The sequence below is a fragment of the Sipha flava genome, unplaced genomic scaffold (genome assembly GCF_003268045.1).
Source record: "Sipha flava isolate LNK unplaced genomic scaffold, YSA_version1 66_pilon_pilon, whole genome shotgun sequence".
Lineage (NCBI taxonomy): Eukaryota > Metazoa > Arthropoda > Insecta > Hemiptera > Aphididae > Sipha > Sipha flava.
Genome location: NW_020273606.1, coordinates 1,836,512 through 1,863,211, shown reverse-complemented (window position 1 = coordinate 1,863,211; position 26,700 = coordinate 1,836,512). Strand labels below are relative to the sequence as shown.

The window sequence follows — 26,700 nt, the reverse complement described above, 5'->3', positions numbered from 1 at the left end:
ATATTTTGGTTTTTGTAAATAAGACCGCGAGCCGCATACGACTATGATGAGGGCCGCATGCGGCTCGCGAGACGCAATTTGGCCACCCCTGTACTAGACCCATGCGAATTATTTTACTTACAATTAATTGGTCTTATATGGAACTTGGTTTTCAGACCCAACCATAAATTAACTGTAAACTTATAGTGTTCGTATGGACACTGTAAACAAAGGAAATTGGTATTTAATATTGTGTATTGACTTGTAAGATAATAGTACAGTATTTTATTGCATTTGGAGTATGTTGTACGTGCGTTGGTTATAACAAATTCGACACTCGTTACACATGCAGAAATATATACGATAATATTTCATGCATTATCCTATACATGGGTTCGATGTTTTTGAGCGCGCCATTATTGCGAAAATCGAAAAGTAAAAAATAGATACTGTATAGTTCTAAATACGGGAAATATTTGGTTTAGCGTATGATACACGTAACTTCAAATGAGTTTTTTAGTTGCATCTAACTGTGTATATTATAATATATTTAATGATTTGTTTTATTTTCGTCGGACGACGTTATGCATAGGTTCAATAGACCTTAGTTATGTATCCTGCGTGTGTGTAATATATTTTATTATTTAGAACACAAGAATTTTAATAAATTGAGTATCGACTCGAATCGTGTCAGCGACCACCCGCCTCGGTCGAGGGATCTCGAGGGACAACTAAATACGCATTCGTATCGCGGCGGTGGCGGCGCCGAGCTTTCCGGCGGCGTTAGTTGCGCGAATCAATACTAGGTGTCGCCCCAGAGTCATTCGACTTTTAATCAATGAAGGAAAATGGCGACCTACAAAAAAAAATAAAAAAATTAAAAATAAAAACTTTCTCACGGAGAAAAGCACACCACTCGTGTAACGCATTTCCATTCGCGTGTCCGCCCGCAACAACGTCGCGTCGTCCCTCTGTTAGCCGTGTCAGTAGTACACCACCCGGCATCGTAGTCGCGTTTCCGACTCCCGTTTTCTTCCTTTTTTTTTTTTTTTCACCGCATTATCATAAATATTGTTATTGTTTCATATCGAGAAAAAATACAATATTACAGTGACACAACAACAGCAGAACGTAAATACTGTTATTTCAGCCCACGAAAACTCATAATCTATGAACATTTCGGAATCGCGCTGTACCTGCACCGCGATCGGGTTGTATTCGTATTTTACACCTTTAACTCGGCGTTTCGTTTTCTCGGTAGACAAGTCGTCGAATCCTGTGGATTCGGTGAACCGTAACCTGCAGATACCGCAGTACGTACACTGATACCGGGGTATTCACCTTGGCCGATATCGTGTAGGCGTGAAGGGCTCGGGTCCGCACGTTGTATCAGCCGTCGCCGCGAGTGTACACGTCCACCGAAATCATTCGCGGCACACCTATATAATATACAACCACAAATTTTAAATCAACGATCTAAGTGTACGACCATACACTGCCACCATGTTCTTCGTCGACCTCGTGAAGAACTTCGTCTGGTAAGTAAATGCATATTTTGGATTCGGAAAAATATATCTACTCTTATATCGATGTTCGTTCGTTGTTATTCCTACGTACGCGTTTCCGTGTCCGAAATGTAATAGGTGATTACACTTAGTGTACAGTGGCCAACAGAGTTTTTACTACAGGCCCTACCACGGATATTGTGTTTTTAATAAAAAAAATAAAAAAACAGAAAATGTATCATTTTATTTCTGCAAAAATCGATCACTTATGACAAAACGTATATACGAGTACATACAATCGTTTAGTATATCGCCAGATTTCAAAAGTTATTTCTTACCCGTTGTTTCTTTTTTTTCTCTTTTCCCGTTGCATAATATATTTAATTTATTATGTTATTATATACACAGAGATTTATTATAATATCGTGGTATTATGTGGTAAAAACCAAACAATCCAGCTCATTAAAGATAATTAGATTTTTGTAAACATTGTACCATTAAAATATGTGAAAAAATCTAAAAAATACCTTATTAAGTATTTTGTATTTAATACATCCATTTGGAAAATTTTCGGATTTACTGTTTTAGAGTTTGATCAGAGAAAAATAATAAAAAGTAAAATATGATTATTCAATTTAATAATGTATAAATTAAAGTATAGTGAAACATTATCGATAATAAAATTCTTTCTTCAATTGTAATAAAGAAAACTATTTGGCCTGCTTAGTATGTATAATTCCAATACAGTATTTTTGTGGTCATAATTTTGCTTGTATTTATATTCCTAATAGTATGCTGTAGTATTTCACACGAGCTGCTTGTACTAAAAATAATGTAAAAATACATTCTCACTCAAAACACTTCATTTGGATTTGTTTAATCTATGAAAATGATTTTTTTTAGTTTTTTTTTCATGATATTACTTATTTTAAATAATTCGTCTAACTAACTAATCTTTTTTAATAAATGAAAGATAAAATAAACGACAATAAATTATTTATTTATATAATGCAGTTCAAAAACGTAATAATAAATCATATTACTATAAGAAAAAAAAATTTTACGATCGTCTCGTAACACATGCAACTTGTATACCTAATTGCCGTCATCGGCGTAATAATTATTAATAACTGTAAAAATATTAGTATATATGCTGGGCCGTTAAAACTGAGTGAACAGAATGTGCATTGCATACAGCCAGGGCCTCATACTATATTACAGGATCACAAAAGGTCATATGACTGGCATGAAAATGTCAATATATAATTTATTTGAATGAAACCAATGTTATTTACTAACTTAATAGATATACCCCTTGTCCCGCATTCTTCTAAGTTATTTCACAATCTTCTTATGTTTAAATCATATTATAAATACTACCATAAAAAATGATATGAAAATAATGTGTACTAGTTGTTGAAAAATAAATATAATAATTATTAATTTTCTATTGTATAAAACATTTTTATGATTATATCAAGTATAAACTAGAAAACTATTAGTTTTTGCCCATTAACGTACCCTTACATACCCATCATGTTTAGATAGAGGATAACTATGAATTACATTTTATAAGAATTCATTGGTATAATAGTTAAGGGTAAATCATTTATTTCAATAATAAACTATCATATTTCTTTAGGTATTTAGATATTTATTTATCATATTTTGTTCAAACTTTTAAATTTTAAATATCTCCCCCCCCCTTTAAAAATTAAATTTTTTTAGTTGCTATTGAAATATGTATAATAATAAGAGACCTCAAGATTTTGATTTGCATACAGGCCTCGAGTAATATGAATCTATATTACTATATTATATTACTTTTTTCTTAAAATGCCCTCATATGGATAAAAATAAAAATGTGAAGTCTACCATCTTTATGTAGTTTGTTGTAACCAAAATAAATAGACATACGATATCGTATAGCATTTGCATAGACCTTGAAGACTGAACAAAAGCAAAAGAGTGAGCGTATATAAACAAAAATTGTATAATATTATTTTATTTTAATATATTTAAGGATATTATAGGTATAACACATATTATCAAAAAAAAAAAAAAAACGTCAAACATTAATGTAAAAATATTACAATTAATAACGTATGATTTAACTATTATATCTGTAATCCAGTGGCGATTTATTTCACGTGTTTAGGTTGTGATGTATTATATTTTATATATTTTGTCTTGTAACTAAAATTCTATGCTATGTTTTTTTTTGTTAGTGTAAGAATTACATTTTAAGACTTTAAGTAATAAATTATAAATGGGTTCAACATTTTTTAGCTTTATATTTTATAAGATAATGTAAAAGGACCCCCCTTAGAAAAAATTAAAAAAACCACCACTGCTATAATCTATTATCATAATTGCCTTGAAGTGTCATACCGATGATATTTATTAAACATTAAAGAGTTGGAATCAACTAACAATCATGAATAATGTTGTTTTATTCTCTACGGAATTTTTATATTTCATTTTGCAAGTAAATGTAGGTATCTGTATAATTTAAAAATTATTCTACTAATGTCTACAGTTTTTAAATTAATTTTTATAATTTTCCACATTGACGGACAACCTAAAAAAAAAAAATTAAGTAGTATATATAATTCCAAATTGGTAACTTACATAATTTCATTATTTTTGGATTACCATCAATAAAAAAGTTTTTATTTGTAATCCGTATTTTGTTACTTGATAACGATTTCACATTTGGGTATAAAATTAATTTAATTAATTAAATTCGTTTGAACTGAATTCGAGTTGATCTGTCAATCCAAGTATCTTCAACATTTTCGTGTTCTTTAAGTATTCAAATCTAATTATTTTTAATTAATATGTTTTGAATATCAGATTGTAAAATTTGTGACATTGTAGATGCTTTCTGCTAATAAGTAAGAGTTTACCGTTTTTTCCTAATTCAGTGACTGAGATGAAAAAAAATGACTTTGATAATGAACTTATAGAATTATTTATTTAAATTGATAAAAGGGATATTTATTATAAGTTAAAACAGTTTTAAGCTTCAAACTATATTTTTCATTCTCATTTTGTTGTCGTAGAACCATATATATCTCAATTTGAACATTATAATATTGTAATATATCAAGTGTTAGAATACTCAATTTTAGGCATTACTTGTGTTTGTGCGTACTAAATTATGTCTCTATTTTTTTTATAATAAATTATATAGAGTTCAAACATGATGAAATTGCTTTGAAAAATATTTTAGTATATTTTGTTTGTGTTTGTGTCATTTTATGGTTGATAAATCAATTCAATTCTTCAGGTCTACTATCAAAGTTAATTACATTTGTTTACTTTTCAAATATTATAACTATCGTACAACATTTAATCAAATAACATAAAATTGTGTAAATAGTATTTATTCAGAGTATTTTTAGGACAAAAAAAAATTCAAGAAATATTTTAATTATTCACTAAATCGAATTAGTAAGAAAAACGTTAGTAGCTTTATATTTTTTAGAAAACATTTAGTGGAAATGTAAAATACTTAATATTTTAAGAAGCTCGTTAATGATTTAATATTAGAGTACTTGAACCAATTCGATACACAATACTTTCAGTTAATACCAATAGCAAGATTCTCAGTTTTTATAAAAAAATGTGAATATGTGTAAAAAGCTTAGTATTCCTATTTTATTTTATGATTTATAAGTTTTTAATTAAATAATAATAAATATAAATAGTTAAAAGTTCAATCAAATAAAATATAAATATAACTCACTTGATTTATAATGAGAGTAAATTGAATTTATTGGACCATAACTTTTACCATATTAAATTATTATTTTATTTCTAAAATAAAATTAAAGATATTTTTTTTATTTCTTACCCATTAATAAAATAAAAATTATATTTTCAAGTAAATCAATTTAAAAAATATTGGATAAAAGTGGAATTCTTAATCAGGAACTGGAACTTTAATGCATTTTATGGTTCCGGTTGCGGTTCGGTTTCTATAAAAAAAATTAATTCCGGTTTCGATTCCAGTTCTTAAAAACAAAAAATTTTGGTTTCGGTTTCTTTTTGGTTTGAAAAATAGAAATCAAATTTTGGTTTCGTTTTTGAAAATAACAAAAATGAAGATAATGATTTCTTTCGGTTTTTAAAAAATGGAAAATTCCTTTTAAGTTTTGTTTATGTAAGAAAAAAGCTCATCTGTTTTGATTTTTTAAAAAATAAAATAAAATATTAATAGTGTTAATTGTCGTCAATTATTATTGTTGCCGTTAATTATAGTAATTAATACCAATTTTCAACCAGGTATCCTACCAATAGCTTAAGACTTAATGGAGGACTAAATAATTAAAATGTACTCATCACTGTTAAAAATACTTTTTAAAATACTGTTTCAAATAACCTTTTTTGTTTTTTTGTAGTTTATACATTGATTGTTATGTATCATTTTAGAATAATCACTACCTAGTGAAGTATAACAATATTTTTAAACTTCAAGATTTATATCTAAATTTGTATTGAGCTCCTTCATTTACACATTTTATAAAATGGAATATATTATTTATTTAAATAAAAAATATTTATTATTATTATATTTATTTATTATATTATAATTAATAAATAAATAATTATATTTTCAGTAGGTATTTAAATCTTTAAAATATTCACCAATTTTTTTTTTTTATTACTACATACTATATTTTTTTGAGGTTAAACTTGCATTTGGGGGTTTTAGTAAATATTACATAGGAAAATCGGTTCAATTTTTATATAGGTTATATACTGATCGCTTTATATACATAGGTAGTATAATTTTTGTTGTAAAATCTTTTATATTATTATCAATTACCTATTACGTAGAAATAATTTATACTCAGATATCTGAATTCTGTAGTTACTGGAAAATTTTTTTTTGAATATTATAAATACAAATAAAAATAATAATAGGTCTACGTATTTGTTAAGTTATTAAAACCTACTACTGACATACATAAATAAAAATAATACAATTATAAAAAAAATTGAAATTATATAAAGATATACTAATAGTAATGAAAAAACCTATAATTTTTTTCATGTGAACATCAACATGTGTCAACTTTTTTAGATTACTTAAGAGCAATTTACTTAAATAATATATACATTTTTGTATTAAGTATATTATTAATTATAAATTAGACAATTTATTTATAATACTACACATGAAATGCATACTTTTTTTGTACATATTTAACGATATGAACGAGTAACCTACTTGTATAAATGAACACTCGTTACGTTTTTAACGGGTACTTTACTTAAACATAAATAGATAACAGATATTTATAATTAAAATTGATGTTAATTTTCGAATTACACTTTACTCATTACATTTTTAAAGACAGTTAAAGTAAATTTTTAGTAATTATCATAAAATAAACAGTTTTAGTATTTTTTTGATATTAAAACCAGAGTATAATTATAATGAAAGCAAAACATCAATCTATATTAATACAGTTTTAGGTATTTCAGAAACACCACAGCTTTACCTTAGTTTTATAAAAAATTCAAATGCATAGGTAGTACATAATTCTGGGTCAGTTTTATGCTGAACTATGCTATAATTAATATTCTTTATGGTCAAATTTTAGGTTAAAGTTTAAAATCATGATGTTTTTAAATAATTAAGTTTGTTGTAATTATTCAATTTTATAACTTATAACTTGATAAAAATTAAATAAGTATAAATTATCTATAAATATTTTCATACGATTCTCATATAAATGTATAATTAATGATTATTAGGTATATAATGTTAAATATAATATTAAATCTTACTACTAATATTCAAACTAAGATTAATTTATAATCAGGTGTGGATACAAGGAGTGAGGGGCTATGGGGGCTGAAGTTTCACCCCTTTGATATCAGGTAGAACCATATAGATATGAATGTAAGTACTTAGTCGTAAGAAAGACTTTGTACAGATCAACATGCGCATTGAGTTATGATACCTAGTAATTCACTCAACTAGTCCCCCTTTTTTCATTTTTATATCTGCGCCTCTATATAATTATTATTATAGATAAGTGTAATTTATATATAATATAATACAAATACATAAAAAAATTAATCTTGTTATAAACTGAAGTTATAATTTTATTTTTATTTTTCAAGGCACCAATAAAAATATTAAATATGTATTGTTACAAAATTTTTTAATGTGTTAGGATTTTACTATTTTTGAAGGGGCATGTACCAGTTGCCCCCAAAAGTACATTTTTTTATACCAATTCCCCCCAAATTACCTAGAGCAAAATGTACCAGTTGCCTTGAATCAAATTTACCAGTTGCCCTCACATGTTAATATATACACGATTACAATATATAGCCTGTAAAATAGAGGAGATAAATATACAAGTTATAAATAAAATTATTTATAAAAATAATGTAAGATAGTATAAAATGATAAAATCAAATTTTGATATTTGCAATTATATATGATATTGTATTTTGTAATAAATAATAAATATAATATATTATACAAATAGTATGGATAAAATGGCAACTGGTCAACACCCTTTTGAAGACTTAAAAAGTATTTTCGTAGCAAGTGGTGCTAAATGGTCCAAGTCTGTTAAGCTTTTAAAAGTATTATTATTAATATAATTCTAACTATATACAATTTGGATTTTATAAGAACGTATATGAAATATATAAAAATAATATGATAAATAATAACCATTATAATTGTATAGGTATTTACTATTATTGAATTTTTATATGGTTTCAAGTTTCAACAATAAAGGGTGTCTTGATAGTAACTAGAGATGAGCAAAATTTTTCGACCATCGATATTCGATGTATCGATACATCGATTTTTAAAATATTGATGTGTTCGATGTATCGGTGAAAACTATCGAAAAAATGTTTTTTTCCCTCTAGAGCTCCATCTATTGCCACCTTATTACCTGTACAGTATACTATTTTCTTGATTAAATAATAAATTTAAGAATTAAAATACTATTGTTTAACTTATATTTTTTAAATACATATTAAATACTTATTATCAGGGCTCGTAAGTTCATGCATTTGCTTGTTTTCTTTTCTACATCGGAAAATATGCTAATTGAGATAAACATCTGTTTCATAACATTGGCAATAAAAATCTAAAGTTTAATAGAGCATGTTATGTGTGCATTGGCATACTTGTTATATAGTTGATTTTTTTTTTTGAGTTATTAGCGCATATTATTTTATGTAAATTCAGCGAAATCGTTTTTTGTGGAAGTCAAAAAAAAAAAATTAGATCAATAAATGTTTGAATTCATTCTTATTTACTTTTCCGAACTTGTTTATAAAATCTTAGTATTTAATCAATATTTTTATTTTTTAATGATATTAAATTGTATAAGTTAAAAGCAGTACCATGGAAACAATGTTACTGCACACCATGTATAGAAATAAATAAATAATTGAATTAATTAATATGAACCCCGAAGTATTATTATATTTATAATATACGACTAGTTTCGGAATTAAAAATTTATCATCCAGTGTATACAAAGTTAATAAAATCCCGACTGAAGATGAAAAAATAAGGAACACATTGAGAAAAATTGGTCGTTTCATATAGAGATAGTTAATTTTAATAGAAGAGATTATTTAAAATGAATTTCTATTAGACATATATATGTTAAGTATAAATACTTAAGTTAATCTTTATAATTATCTTAAATGTATTGATAAAAGATGTTATTTTTAAAATCTATTTATATATTTAAAACATTATTAAATTTTTTTTTTATTTCATTGCGTATGTGTAACTTCTTTAAAACTGAATTAATATAAATATTATTTTAGGTATTTAATATTTTTCAGTCTGTATTTATATAAAAATGTGTATTATAGCTATTTTCTAAAATATATTTAGCGAAATTTTAATTAGGGGCAGTCTTTTTTAATTTTATTTCAAAAATGTGTTTTTTTCTATTTTATTTTAAAATTTCTATTTTTCTCAACTACATACAATTTATTACAAAATATTTACTAAAATTTGATTGTTATACATTTCATTCAATTTTGGAATATAATAAAATAGAGTTTAAAGGTCAGAAAGTGTGGTGGGCAAAGCCCCCGTAAATTTATTTGCTCTAAAAACTTTCTACAACCATACAAATTTAACCCAATTCACACCACAAGTCAGACATATTTTACATTATGACCAGATTACATACCAAATGAACAGCGAATACATCTAATAGGTTTTATTTTAATGCATACGTATAATTTACATTTAGTCATTTAATTAAATATGTATATTAAATATTCAAATTAAAATCAAAACTTCAATTTCTGGTTTAATAAGTCATAAGATTAGCAAAATAATTCATATATATATATATTGCCTAATGTATAAATGTATAATATATACGATATTGTATATTAATATACTTGTGACATAATTATATTTTAATATTGTTAATTATATCGTATTATTTTCATATTTTTTCTTATATCTGTTTCAATACTTGTTAAAAAGTTAATTTATTTTAACTTTTTAACTTAACTAGGTAGTTTAATTGGCAATTGAAATAAGATAGCTTTTCACAGTTGATTTAAAAATGATTTATCAAATTAAAAAATTTTGAAATTTTTCATTTATTCATAAATATTCATTTTTATTAAAAATACTTTTAAAATAGTTTATGGTAAAACTTTTAAAAAGTGTTTAAAATAGGTATTTGAAAATTTAAATTAAAAAGTATTTAAAATATTTATTTAAGTACATTTGCTAATAAATATTTAAATACGAATACAAACATATTCAAAAAATATTTTAAATACTTTTAAATACATTTTTTTAAGCTTTGTTGTTGTCAGATTCTCCATTCTTAAATCATTACGACAAAATGACATTAATTTCTAATGAGTAGTGACTAACTTAATAAATTTATTTTAACGATGATTAACGAATAACGAGTGTCAAAGTATGTAAGATACTGGAATTCGGGGTGTCACCGTACTGCGATTCTATAAAATATTAATAGCCAAATAGTTATACGATACACGGAAATATTATTTTCTTCGTAATATTTTAAATATTTTTTGTCTTTAACAACATTTATAATCGTAATTTCGTCTTGTCGACGATAAGTAATTTCTTCAAAAACGAAAAACCAAACTAAAAATTTTGATCGAAAATTTTGTTTTTAATATTTTTAAATACAAAATATAATAATAATTTGAATACGAATAGTTGTTTTCCATTTACTTATTTTACAAGAAAGTATAAATAAAACCACGTTATTGTCACAATGTAAGAATTATTATCTTCTAAATACAACATTTTACCACAAACGACTGTTTTATATTTATTCCAAATCAATTTATCTTAACTTTTAATTTGGATAACTAGAACAAAAATAAATATTTAGTTTATTAACTTTTACATAAGATTTATATTTATAAAAAGTTTGATAATACACTGATTTATTATTATTTATTATTCAATTTACTAATATAACAATATTTTTCAGGTATTTTGTCAAATCAGTTGAAATTCATAGGTGTATTGTGTAATGGGAAAATGATGCTTGGAGGATGGGGTCGAAGTCCTGGGAGCAGTGGGTCCGTTCCACCGTCAGGACAACGTACTGGTCATCGACTATTGCCACTGCCATTCAACAGAACTGGAGGTGGCAGTGGAAGCGGCGGAAGCGGTGGTCGAGCCGCTGAAGCTGAAGATGTAATGGGTCATTATGGACGTAACAAGGGTGGTGTAAACAAAATACGAACTGGCCTATATTATTCCCCCCCAGGAACATCTTATACGATACTCGAAAAACCTCCAGCTGCATCACCTCCACCTCCACCACCTAGAGCAACATATCTAAGGGAGTCATCAGCTGGTGTATCTGGACCAAATCATTCAGGTAAATATTGGTTGTTATTTCGAAAATTAATTAACAAGGTTTAAAATTTGTTTTAGTTTTATTTATCTGTATTTTAATTTCTTAAATTGCATAAGTATTTTCACTAAAAAGTATTTTCATAACTTTTGTAAGTTCAAATGTTATATATCATTATAATTTATAATCTAATCAGCAGTCAAGAAAAATTAAAACTTGTCTTGAAAATTTTGTTTCAAAATACTTTTGAAATATTGTAAATAAATAGACGTCTAGTAAATAAATAACCATTTAAAAATTTTTAATTATAAAATACACCTCTTATATGATAAAATTATATCTTAATATATCTAAAATTTGTTTTGATTTGCTACATAAAATAATTATAATTAAGTGAATTTATTTGTAATGTTATTACAGTCTGTAAGATAGACTTTCCCCTAGAATTATTTAAATTTGTATTCAATTTGCTAATACTTTAAAATATTGGTATGTACATAACATATTATTTTACTTTTTAATACAAAGTAAAAAATTAATTTTATAAAATTATTTAATATAATAAATGTTTTAAATTTAAAATATTGTTTTTTTCAAAACATTTACATTATACTATTGGTCGTTAGATATTTGTTACTTTTTATACTGACAATGACAAAATAATTATAAAATGCATTTTACATTAGCGTTTTTAAATATTATATGACACCTCTTAGTAATTAAATATAGTTAACAAAAAGATTTTCTAACATTTATGTATAGAAAGTATTATGCAAATAGTAATGACTATCGAACGATTAGGAACACTTAATATTAACAAAAAATAAACTGCTGATCCAAGAAAAACTCAAAAAACGATACGATTGAGAATGAATTTATATGCAACGTTACCATAGTTTGACATATAATTTATATGGCTTTTGAAAAATTCAGTATACATACAATAAATATTCTTGAAAAAAGTCATAAACTAATAATTTTAATTGTATACAAATAAGCGCCTAATAATATGTAGTATATAATATGAATAAAAAATTAAAAATATGTAGTACTTATAAAAATATCTAATACTTGTATAGTGTATATACGTATAAAAAAATTGTAAAATATATAGAACATAAAAATATCTAATATGAATAAACGAATAGTTTGTGTGAAGACTGTAAAACTTAACCGTCATTTTTTCGTATCTGGTATCGAAGTTACTATTAACATCCAGCTAATCCGATAAAATTCCGATAAATATCATCATATCGATCGATTACAATTGGTAACATTGGAAAAAAAAATCGAGTGTTCACAATCGTGTTACTAAAAATAACATTCTCAATCGTATTTTACCGATAGTAATTTAACACATTTTATATACAATACAGTTTACTGGATATTTGTGATAGAAGTGTATTGATTGATTGATAGTAACATCACTATAACTTGATTGAACTTTTATTTTCAGAATTAAAATCATTACCCAATTAGAAATTCGCTTTAATTTAATTTTCAATTTGACCACTCTTGGCTATAGTATCATTCTGATATTTTTAAAAAAATTGTAATAAAAAGTTTTGTTCATATTCATATTCTTTGGTAATTTTAAGTTTTCGTTTTGAAGCAACACTTTTAGAATTCGTAATTTTTTATGTAATCGATCACTCATTACAATATTATTGTATTAACTAAACCCAATGGTAATTGCAGACCAATACACAGTAAAAAATAGTGATGACATGAAATAGCAGTAGTTGTGGTTTTTTCACTGTGATTAAAAATTAGCTGTCATAAATTGCTACTCAGATACTAAGATACCAGTGACTGCTACTTTTTGTTTATTATAAATGGGGCTGATACCTAGTGAATATGATATTGTATTAACACCTCATTTTTATTATAATATTTTATTATTAAATAATTAATATCGTCATACTATGATATTAGCATAATGCATATGTTACGAATTCAAGTACAATAATGGTATTAATGGGTATTTAAGTATTTATATTTTGAACCTACTATGTTATTGTGATGACATTTTTGATATTTACTTATTATATAAAACATACAATGCTATGCAAATAAAACAATTAATATAATAGTAACTGATAAAATATTTATTTTTGTCTTATTTATTAAAATTATATTTATTTTAAAAATAATTTTTTAACTACGATGTTGTCGAGGCTTTTATTTAATATAAAAAATAAATAAATAATGTTAAACAAATTTTATTACATATTTCAAACGCAAGGCCCCAAATTTAAGCAATAAGCGCAAAGCCCAAGATCTGGGAACCTCCGATGGATGGCCTTGATATAAATATATATATATATATATATATATATAAGCTAAATACGAGTAATTAATTAAATCACTTTTATCCAATTATTTATGAGTTGTGACGCGAAAATAAAATTATATAATTTATGTATTATAAACAACATTGTATGTAGGTACTGAATTGTGATTTTCTAATATCTTGTTCTATATTTTTGACAAGAATTTAATGAGAATTGTTTTTAATTTCATGAAACACAATTTTAAGACATACAGAATATTAAGAATATTGCATAGCTTTGCCATTAAATATGACATGACTATTATTCTGTTTGAATACAGAAAATACATAATCAACTATAAAATTAATCAAATACCTTACAACAAAAGATTTTACTTAATAAAAATAACCATAAATGGATGATAATAAATACATTTTTATAGTAAGTTTGATGTATAATGATACAACGATTTATAGTTATGTAAATAAAATTAATATAAATAAAGAGTTTATGCACAGAATTAATAAATAAATGCTTTGTCTGAAAATTAATAAAATTAATTAATACAACAAATTCTTGCATGTTTGATAGTGAATTTTTAATTCGAAACCGTTCATCTATTACAATTATAATAATAATACTTCAAGCTAAACATTTATTTATTAATTTTCTATTTATTGAATATTATTTTATTTTTTTATAATTTTATGAAATATAGTTATTGAACAGATTTACAAAATTTATTTTATTTAATTGGGTGTATTGAAATAAAATTTGGTTCATAATTAGTACTTGTAATACATAAATTTATAATATGTGTACCAAGTAATACTTTTATATACTCTAGCTAACAATTTAAGAATTTAAGTATAGCACAACGTGTATATTATCTTTATCTATATGGTCTTTAATTATATTTTAAATATATAGACTACGCATTTATTTTTTAAATAGGCACTGGTAGCATGCCCCAGGCACATAATAATCGCTCTAATAATGCTGGCTCACGCGGAAGTTCTGGAAAAAAGAGGCCTATTTCACCAGAACAAGTTCTTAAAATGTTTACAGCGCCTAATTACAATGCGTCTTCTTCTTATCATGTGTCTAATACTAAGCCGCAATCACCACCACCACATGGATCAAATACTTCGCAATCACATAACACATCATCGACAATACACAATGATAATCTTACAGTACGTACGATATCTATGTCGAGACCTAATGTAACTTCAGGAAGTCCGTCCAGTCAAGGTTTTGGTATTTGTGTTAAAGGTGGCGCAGATGAGTCAAGTAAGTATACTAATTTTTTCTCATGTATTCCGAAATATGATAGTTTTAAACAATATATTATACTAGTCATGATTATAAAATATGATATAACGTTCATATTTTATCGATTTGAAACATAGTTACCATATATTTAATTTAGTAATATCACATTATTTTAAAACGTATATGAGCATAAATTGGCTATTAATATCTACCTGCTAAATTTTTTTTTTCAATAAAAATTGTTGAAATAAATATAAAATATTTCCGTTATTTTTCTAAACTTTTAAAACTTCTCTATATTTTGAAACATTAATTATAATGAAAATATTGGAGTCTAATTTTAAAATAATTATTGAGTTTTATGGCATCACTGTAGTTACTTTACTAGTATTAACCGTATATAATTGTATGTAGACAAGCTAAAGTAATAAAATTAAACTTTTAATAATTATTACTTTTTCTTGAATGTTTGACATTGAAGAAAAAGAAGGTCATACACGTAAGAAATAATTTTTTTAGACTTTCCAGAATAAAAGATTTAATCGTAAATATAGACAGGTTAATTATACTTCTTGATGTTATAAGTATTTTTTCTATCCTATAATAAACATCAATAAAAAATACTACATTTCTTATTTGTTTCTTCTTTTTTTACTATTAATAAAGTTTCCAAAGGTTATTTATTAATTTATACTGTCATATTTTATATTGAGATATCCCTTTTTAATTTATATATATTATGTTTATTTTAATTTGTTTATTCAATATATCATATACGAGTATTATATATTAGATCAAGTTAATCTGGCATATAAATAATTAAGTATAAGATATATCTAGCTACATATGTATTATAATAGAATAGAGCATATTTTATTTTTTTTTATATCTGTAATAATGTCAAAGTAGGTAATATAAAAAAATGTTGATGTTTATCATACATTTGTGATACATGTTTGTCATAAAAGTTTTCTTCTTTTTCTCCTTTGCCGTTTTTCTAACTATTTTGGATTGACCAATTTAGTCCTAAATCTCCTCGTCTCGATTTTCTACATCCCCTACGTACACATCAGAGGCTTTCATATAATTCTTAATCGTAATCAACCATCTATTTTTTGGTCTTTCTTTCCTTCTTTTCCCTTCAACGTTTATTTCATAATCACTTTTATTGCTTTTGTTTCCTCTCGCCTCATCGCATGCCCAAACCATCTCAGTCTATTTTCTCTCATCTTATCCCTTATCGATGCTACACCATACTACCTCTAACATATTTGTTCCTCATTCTATCTCTCTTTTTACTCCACTCAATGATCTAAGCATTCTCATTTCTACAACACTCATATTCTGTTGTATTCTTTTGTCGATCAACAACACTTTAAACCATACAGCATAGTTGTAAACTCACTACATTTCTGTAAAATTTACTTTTCAGCCTCGCTGGAATTTTCTTATCACATAAAACGCACAACACTTAAAGAGCCATTTTATCCAACTGCGCTTAATCCTGTGTCAAAGCCACGTCATTTTGTATCAATGATCCTAAATATTTAAAGTTCTCAACTTCACCTGTCACATCATCGTTTATTTATAATTTTATTTTTATTTATCATCACTCATAGATTTCCTCATTCCCTCAACTTCTTGGTATCTTCCTCCAAATTTATACTTTTTATACTCTGTTTTATTTCTAATAATTCTCGTTCTCTTTCTTCAAGGGCTAACCTCCACTCATCTAACTTATTATTAACTTCTTCCAGATTTTATCCTATTAAAACTATATAACACGAAACATCATACATCGTGGTATTTCGCCCTGTATTTCTTTTATAACTTCATCGTACTTAATGTGAATTTTATAAATATTAAATATATTTATTTTGATAGATGTTGGAGTGTATATTTCGCGAGTAGAAGAAGGAAGTATAGCAGAGAGCGTTGGTCTTAAACCAGGAGATTCAATTTTGGAAGTAAACGGGAGGCCATTTTCAAGTATTTCACATGAAGAAGCTTTAAAAGTATGAAATAAAAATGTATATTGAATTAAAATGATTTTAGTAATTTAATATTTTTTTTATTAGATTTTTAAGACTTACCGACAAATTACCATGACGGTAAAATGTCCATCGCCACCTCAATCGATGTCTACCATGCACAAAAAAGATGATAATGAGAACACTAACCAAGATGAAGCGTGGGGATTGAGCAGGACGTATTCATGGATAAATCGTAAGGGCCAACCAGTCTCCCCACCTTTAGAATATGCTAAACCAATTTCCCCTTATTCAAAATGGTCCTATACTCGTTCATCTAAAGACAAAATAAGAAAAGTAAGTTTTATAATGAATTTAAATGTATTTTTCTATGTTTTTTCTACAAAAATGATTTAAGGTGGAATTGGTGATTGAACCGGGGCAAAGTCTTGGTTTAATGATTAGAGGAGGAACCGAGTATAATTTAGGTATTTTTATCACTGGTATTGATAAAGATTCTGTTGCCGATAGATCAGGACTAATGGTAAAACTTAATTTTAATTATATTTTGTGTAATTTGATTGCTGTCAAAATATTTTTCTTCAGATTGGTGATCAAATTTTGGAAGTAAATGGTCAATCGTTTTTAAATTTATCACACGATGAAGCAGTAAATCAATTAAAATTTCAAAAACAAATGACCCTAACTGTTAGAGATGTTGGGAAAGTTCCTCATTCTTGCACAACGTACAATCCAGATACTTGGAATCATTCTATTGACAAGTAAGATCAAAATTATATTTATTGCATACTTAACCTATTAAATGCAATAATTATACATTTCTTATGTAACTATTGTGTAGTTTTTAAAAAATTATTTATGTATTTTAGGAAAAATTTTTATCATACTTCTTAACATAAAAGCTTCAAATTATAGTGAATAGATTGCTAACATATATTTTATTTAGATTCATTTATTTAGTTAAGATCAACATGTAATACTTATAAATTTGTTTGTTTATAATCAATAGATATTTCTATATTTAATGTTAGTTGGTATTGAGTTTAGTATATTTTAAATATTGTTTAGAACTTTTTATCGGTGTTGATTTATTCATTGCATTTGAGATAATTCCTAAAATAAAACTATCAAAATATGAACATTTTTGGTCATACAAATATATTCATTTTTTAAAAAAGTTTAATTATTCTCGAGATATTTGTAAGATAATTTTTTAAATAAAATTTAAAAAATGGATAAAAACTTAAATAAAAGCATACAATAATATTAACCATTTCATTTATATGAATATAATTTATGTAATCGAACAGAAAATTAAAAAAAAAAAAAATTAAAAATGTTTTGATATACGTTTTTCTCTTAATAATTGATATAAAGAAGATTTTTACCATTACAATGTTATAATATAAATATACCACTTTTTTTAATACTACTTATATTTTATTTGTGCATGTACATTATTATAATATGATTCTATCTAATACATACAAGCCAAAATATTATGACTTTTTAAACTATCTCAATTTTTTAGTATCAATAAATTGTTTATCACAATTTTACAATAGTAAATATTATAAATGAGGATTGAGTAATTTTGCATTAATTATTAAAAATTTCAGTTAAACCCAACTAAAAACAATGAGAAAATATTAGTATATTTAATAGTGAGTAAAAATTTAGTAAAATCGATCAATATTAAGGATATGAATATTACTCTTCACATATAAAATTTAATATTTACTTTCTAATTAAACAAACAATATTTAGTAATAATATCCTTCAAATAATTTTTAACTTTTAGAGTATATTCATTTGCATTTGTAAATTGTTTTCTTTTAATTGTTCATATTGAAGATAAATTTAATTTAATTTTCTTTTACTTGCTTATCGAGTCTTGTTTATTAATATAAAAGATTAAATTTTTTTATAAAATGTTAAGGTTTGTAAGATAAAATATTATATTTTAAAGGTATTTAATTTTTTTATATATTTCTTTTTATATTATTAGAAGCACAAAATATTTTGAAATTTTAAATAAAACACTCTCTATCCTTTTTTTACCCTAGTATGGCCAGATGCTTAATTGGTAGTTATTCGACTTATTGTAACTAATATATGTTTTGGAAGATCAACAAAATATCAACCATGAAAAAGGTAAAATTCAATTATCGTCGAAAATATACTCTATTTTCTTAGGTTTCTTTAAATTAAGTAATTTTGTCATTTAAGTTATATTAATTGATATATAGATGGAGAAATTTGTATACTTAGGAAAAAATATGATTCAAAAAATGTAAGATACTGCATAGTAATACAATTTCACTAGTCTAAAGTTCTTATTAACATAATTAAATAAAAATTAAATCCAATGTTATAATTGTTAAATATATGTTGTTTAGGATTTTGAGTTATACATTGGCTAACCAAAATATTTGATTTTAATTAAGTGAGCGAACTTTTGTAAATATTGGTACACATTCAATATTTTATGAGGTGTAAATTTGTTTTAAAATATTATATTTATTTAATTCTATTAGGAGCAAACCATTAAAGTAAAAGGTTTTCCTTTAATAACAATTTGGAGGTGTTAAAATATAATAATAATTCATCTTTATTGAATTATAATTTAGTGTTATTAATTAAAATAAAAATAAGATAACGTATTTATTTTATTTTTATGCAATTATTTCATTAATATTCATCAACTAAATAATAATCTATAAATCGTTTATATTTTTATATTTAATATTATTTAAAGCTTAAATATTATTAAATCTAACTTAGCAATATTAATTTTAGTGCTGACGGTGCTTTGAAATTAGGGACTTCAGCTGCATCTCAAATGGTAGAGGAAAAAGCTCGAATTTTGCTGACGAAAAATGAATTTAATACTTTGCGGTATTATTTGGATGAGTATTCGTGTTCTCGAATGTCTATTGACGCATTTATTACTATACTTTTTGAATTGCTCAATACAACTGATAAGGTGAACAAAAATTTAGATTTGTAATTATTATAAAAAGTACACTTCAAGCTTTTTTAAAAACTAGAAATATCTACATTAAAACAGGAAAGCAAAATGGAACAATTTAAACATAAATATTATATTGAATTCTGAACATTTATTTTCTGTAGTTTTTGTTTAAATTGATCCATTTCATTGTCTCATCAAATGGTTATGATTATATTAATTACGGTCTGGTTTTTTAGTTTACGCTGTTGACGGAATTGCGCGAACTTATAGGTCCCTCAGATCGAGACCGATTTGATCAGTTGGTTTATAGAAGAGGACGGGAATCCAGAAAAACGCACTCCCGAGTAAGAATGTCATTAAAAATTATACGCTTGCCTAAAGGGGAAAAATGCCTATTGTATTGCATACTTATATATTTCAGAAACTCGATGGTTTTAATTCAAATATAGCCGGAGGACAAAGTAAAGGATTCGATTTTCCTAATGAGAATTCTGGGATGGATATTGGGACTATTGATTATTCAGATTCAAATTATAGGACTAGGTACTCAATTAATATTACATAAAAAATTCTTATTATCAATATTAAGTTAAATTAAAGTCTTCGATTAAATATATTTATGTCAAATAAATGTATTTTCTGTGAGTTATTTCTACTTTGAAAAATTATTTGATTGCCTATTTTATGTAATAATTGTCATTATTATATTTCTATGTGAGTACCATAATTTTATTTAAGTATAAAAATTAGTGATTAACAATTATTAAAATAAATATTTAGAAGTATAAACTATAAAACACAAAAATGTATAAAAATGTCTCGCAAAATAAATAATACATACCAATGCATAAAATTCAGATTTATAAATAATTAAAACAGTTACTAATGTTATTTGAAATTTACCTTACCTAGAACATATTTTGATTTGGGTTTAGTATACTTGAAGATAATATATAGATTATAGATCTAGATTATACTCTTAATGTATAATCTGTATTTGTTGTATTTTTTTAAATTTTTTTGTGAATGTTACATTCATCTTCAGTAGTATTTTATAAATTTAAAACCATCTTTAGATTTCTTTATTTTTTAATTTTTCTTTCAGTTACAGTATATTTATTTATAAATTCAAAAGTTTCAGTGATTAATGTATAACATCGAATATTTAGGTAAATATTGAATAAATGATAGATTTATTAAGATCCATTTCTTCGTAACAACATAAAATTTAGAGAAGTAATTTTGAGTATATTATATTAATAATTTAAAAATATTGTAGAACATTTGATTATGCTTATGTTATGTGAAATATGAGTATATTGTACCCATCATTTTTTGCGTATGAAAATTAATGTTAATAAATTCATTCATTCTCATATTTTTTTTAGTAACTTATTTGTAAATAATATAGCATTATATTGTTGTAAATAAAAAACTCTGTTTAGATAATTGAATAATAGTATTTATATTGTTATGACTGAAGAGTTATGTTTAATTTTAGTACTGATAGAAAATCAGAGGGAAAACATTCTCCGATGAAAACCAATGAACAATCCCATAGAGACATGGAAGTTGAAGAATTCGAATATAGCCATCAAGTAAGATATAATTCAATTTAATAATGATTAATATAGATTCTTTTGATCCTCATATGTATTTATTTAGGATTATGGTGATTTGGAAACTGAGCTTTTACCAAGAAAATATCATAACGAGTTGATTGATGTTGGTTATACACATCGAAATTCAGGCATTTATGATGAATCTAATATGACTAGGTCTTCGGTAAAGTACAATATAGTAATGTTATTAGTTTAAAACATTAGAATTGAATCATTTTAAATAATGTATAAACTACATTAAATATCCAGTCAAAATACTTTACAGAATAGGTAACTCGTAGGTATATCAAGTAATATTTTGTTATTTTTAATTTATTCGATACAATTTCTTGACTTCTGGTGTTACATTACAATAAGACATAATTCAATAGTAATTTACTAGATAATTTATCAAAAATCAAAATTATCAGTTTAAATAAGAAAAGTTAAAATTATTTGATTTAAACTAAATATTAATACATCGTAAATATGAATAATATATTAATAAAAATATATTAATATATATTAAAAAAATTTTTAGCATATTTAATAAATAAAAAAAATTAACATATATAAAAAAACAAAAATAATTAAACTGCAGAACAATGTAATAGTATCAAAATAATTTAATTTTTATTGTTAACAAATAATATTTAATACTAAAAAAATATAAAATAATATTTTTCTTTTCAATTCGGTTAAAATATACCTGTTTTTAATCTTGGAAATATTTTGGTTTGATAGAACAGAACCTATTTTAATTGCTCCATCTTGAAAATTATTATATTTACAAACAATTTCTAGGTATCAATGTTTTTATTTAAATATGGAAACAAAGTGTCTTATACACATAAATATTACATATTATAATGAACTACATAGGTATCTATATTAGTTATTAATATATTTTAAAATATTATTTGTACTCATTTTATTATTTGACCGTATTAATAAAACTATCTAGTTCTCTAAGTTTGTCATGTGTATCATATATTTTAACAGCTGATTATATACTTATATTATAGAAAAATCTTATATTTGCTCAAAAATACTCCTATAAAATAATATTTTGTAGTGATTTATGAAAATTAATTACTTAATTGTATTTCAAATAAAAATTATAAATTCTATAAGCACTGTTAGATTTAGCCATTTAGTTTAATTTTAATATACGAGTAAAGTGCATGAGTGCCTTATTATACAAACCCACATAATCTATTGGTATAATGGTTATTGGTTACGATTTACTTAAGGAAGTACCTACAAACTCTATTTTGTACGGTGTCGGTACACTAGTACAACGGTTAATGTATATTTAAATTGGATTTGGTATAACAATAGCTGAAACACTTATTTGTAAGTCACAATTTAAAAATTAGTTATAATTAATTGGATACTTTTTACACTTCATTTTTCTTGTATTTTGGTTTTACGGTAGATCATCAATTTAGTAATATTAAGTATGTATAGAAAAAAAATAATATCATAAAATAGTATGAAATTCAGTACATTTTCATTATAACTCATTAATGTAATTAGATCGTGATAAATCTAACTTAAAAATTAAATTTATATATAAATAATAGAAAACATTGTAGTTCTTTAGAAAATTATTTTATTTTATCATTTACATTCATATGTTCATTAAAGTTAAAAATTTAAAATGTATCAATCATACTGTTTGTTTTACTATTTTATTGATTTAAACTAGATCGCTATATTTTTTAAACTATAATTTTTTAGCGTGGTTGATTATTTAATAATAATTTGTTATTTATTTACATTGCATGTAATCGATTAAATTACATTAATTAGCTGCTAATTAAACCTTGTTAAAATCAGTCAAACTCATTTTCATGCAACCTATAAAAAAAAAAAATACACGAAGGTAGAATAAAACAACTAATACGAAAAAAATCATTAATATGTGAAGTTTAAAAAAATTGTTTTCTCAAATTTAATATATTGTATAAAAAAACTATTTAAAACGAATTAAGAAATTTAAACTAATTATAAAAATATTTATTATAAAAATTGAAATGGATGAAAATAAATGTTACTTGGGTAGTATTTTATTTAATGAATTTGCTTCAAGTGTAAAATTTTATTTTTGTCCGAAATATAGTGAAGGGAAAATACAGTTTTATATTTTGGATATAACAAAATTTTATTAGGTATAGCAAAAATTATTTTATCCATAACATAATAATTCAGTGTATCCCAATCGATTGGTAGTACATGGCAATTTACTATAATGAACTAACAATGTTCTGCTAAGACATTTTAGATATTTTAGATGTCCATAATTACACTTTTTTCTACTATTTTACTACTTTTATTACTAGTATTCACCAGACTATTACATTTTTTTTAAAAACTATTTTCCAATAAAAATGTATTATATTTAATATTGAAGAAATTAATAATTCAACTATTGTTACAAAATATTTGTATTTTTAAAAGAAAATTCATCATTGTCTGTGAATCAAAATTTTGTTGTGATCCAAAATTTAATTGGTAAAACTAAAACTTAATAATTTTAAAATTTTTTTTGAAATTGTGACTTTAATAACTAGCTTAATATATTTAATTTTATATGTAAACAATATAAAATGTTTAAGTCTTCAATTTTATAAATTAAGACTCGAAAAATGTTGTTTTCAAAATATTACATTTATAGAAAAGTTATAAAAGGATTAACTTTTGATAAAACCTTACCTCATTTGTAATATTACTACAATAAATGATAAGTATATTATAATTACATTATTTATTTAATAATTTTTATTTTTTGATTTGGCAATACTTATACGAGAATTTAAAAACTGACCTCTTTTAGTACATTAATCATTCAAGATTAAATAAAAATAACAATAATAATATTACAATTTAATCAAGAATTAAATAAAGTGTAAGATATTTTTTATTAATCAATGATCATGCTGTAATCAGTTATCAGTATATAATTTATAATTATATAATATATATATATATATAGTTAATTATATTTAATATGAACAAAATTAATTCATGAATGTTATTTAAATTTGAAATAAAATAAAATTATATTGAAAATCAACATCAAACAATGAACCGATAAATGTCTTAATAAGTATCTATTCTAATTAAGAAAAATATGTTAAGTTAACTTTATGGAATAATGTACCTATGTAGATATTTGTTCGAGGAATTTATGAATTTTAAATAAAATTAATTTATTCTAAGACTACATTTTACTTAATAATTATTTTTAATTATTATAATATTTTATAGGTGTTAATATATTAAGTAATTTTATTACGTTTTAAGATTTGAAGATGAAGTGTTTTTTTTTTTTGGTTCATTTTTGTTAGGTACTTGTTATTTTTTAATTATGCATAATATATTATATTCCAAGCATTGAAGTATAAAACAAGTTTATTAAAATACAAATAAAATTATAGATGTAGCCCTCACTAGCTAATACTAATATATGTGGAAGTGCACTTGTCAGTAGTATCCCCACTTTCCTATCCACATAGACAATTTACTTCATTATTATTTCTTTCGGTAAATTTCAAATTTTATGAAACTATTGAAATTTATTTTATTTAATATCTGTTTTGAAATAGTATCTACTCAAGGATATATATTTATCTCATAAATTAATTAAGTTGTTATATTATTTTATTTCTCTGGTTAAATTGGTCTTGAGTAGCGCATTTATTTTTATTTATGACAGTAAAATTTTATTGAAATTTGTATATGTTTTAAATTGACTACATGAATTCGATAAGAAAAACTATTTAAATAAATTATAAACAATAAAAATAATTACATACAATTTTATTGCTACTTAATTTATAGGTATTTTTTAAATTTTACGCAAATAACGTTGCTGATGCTTTCAGAGTGGATACTTGGAGGGACTGCGATCCCACTTAGGGGGATGGACCCAAAAATTGAAATCCTGGTACTATGGAAGTTCTCTAGTAAGTTTCAGCTGATGTTTCAGTTCCATTTAGTTTTGTATGTGAACCAAGTAGTTAGATATGTTTTCTTTAGTTTTGGAACACCGTCTTCTATTTTCATCTATAACTAGAATTTTATCTTATATTATCTTATTTACTGCTCTGTGTTTATATGTTTTATTTAGTTGATCTATAATTCATTTTAGAGCTTCTAAAGAACTGTAGTTTCAATTTATATTTCTTATATATCTGTAACAATTTTTTCAAATAACAAACCTTCAAATTAAAAATTTGGCATGTTTTATAATCCTTTAGTGTTTCAGCTACTTAAGACCATAATCCAAAATTATACATAGGTAAATTAATTTTTTGTACATACCCTGTAAGTGCACTTCAGAGTTAAAATAACTTAATGGCTTTTTTTTTAATTTACTCACTGTATCACGAATATTTTTTTTATATAAATAATGGTATATATATAATTTTGTACTTAATAAAATATGGCTTTCTTTATTTCACAATTGTTATCAATTTGGTTTTTATTTTTAATAAGCAGGGTCCGTTAAGTAAGTATTTATTTGTTATAAGATAGGTCAGAATAAAAAAAAAAATCCTTTAAATAACTATAACTTTAAATTACTATAATAAATAATCCCAGATTTCGTTTATTATAATTTTTTTTTTTAACTAAATATACTATTTATTATTAAAATTACCGACTACAATACAAGACATTGCTTTGTTTAAAATTTGAAATAATAGTTTTTTTTAAAAGGAATTACCATTTGTCATCAATGGTTAAATATTTGTGTTATCAATTCTCGATGCCTATTTCGTGTAGTAATTCTCTAATGTTCAACAGACATATAAGTGCTAACATTGAGCATGTGTAGTCGCTATTATTGTTTGATTTTATATAAAAAAAATTTTTACAAATCATATCATCCGATTTAAAATTTTGACTCATTATTTATCATTTAAATTTATGTACTGTATTTTAGTAACCTATAGTGGAGTTTTAAGTTTATAAAAATTGGTTTTAATCATTTTAAATTAGGGTGGTCTACAAAATCGAAGATAATTAATGTTGAGTTCATACCACCTAATGTTTTACTCTATAGTCTAAAAAATAATTTACTAATTAATATTTATAAAATAAAATAATTTTTGAGTCATCCCAAGCAACTTAATTTTTATTTTGTTTATAAAATATATGGTACTAGTAAAATTAATATACTTATTACAGTCACAATTGTGTTATTTTCGTAAATCATCAA

At 24.0% G+C, this 26,700-nt stretch overlaps 1 protein-coding gene across 4 annotated transcripts in view; it reads left to right on the top strand.

Annotated features, from left to right (window-relative positions):
• Positions 1-863: 863 nt before the first annotated feature.
• LOC112691741 (whirlin-like) overlaps positions 864-26,700 on the top strand; it is a 34,528-nt gene continuing 8,691 nt past the window's right edge. The window contains exons 1-13 of one of the 4 annotated variants that reach the window (XM_025566118.1): positions 864-1,517; positions 10,988-11,383; positions 14,587-14,925; positions 16,792-16,922; positions 16,986-17,234; positions 17,296-17,421; positions 17,484-17,659; positions 19,698-19,884; positions 20,109-20,216; positions 20,294-20,415; positions 21,374-21,470; positions 21,538-21,657; positions 25,364-25,444. In XM_025566118.1, the coding sequence (XP_025421903.1) occupies positions 11,038-11,383; positions 14,587-14,925; positions 16,792-16,922; positions 16,986-17,234; positions 17,296-17,421; positions 17,484-17,659; positions 19,698-19,884; positions 20,109-20,216; positions 20,294-20,415; positions 21,374-21,470; positions 21,538-21,657; positions 25,364-25,444 (2,082 nt within the window). In that variant the 5' untranslated portion in view covers positions 864-1,517; positions 10,988-11,037. Of the gene's footprint in view, positions 1,518-10,987; positions 11,384-14,586; positions 14,926-16,791; positions 16,923-16,985; positions 17,235-17,295; positions 17,422-17,483; positions 17,660-19,697; positions 19,885-20,108; positions 20,217-20,293; positions 20,416-21,373; positions 21,471-21,537; positions 21,658-25,363; positions 25,445-26,700 lie in introns of those variants that run through there. The other 3 variants (XM_025566120.1, XM_025566119.1, XM_025566121.1) reach the window with 3 other exon arrangements.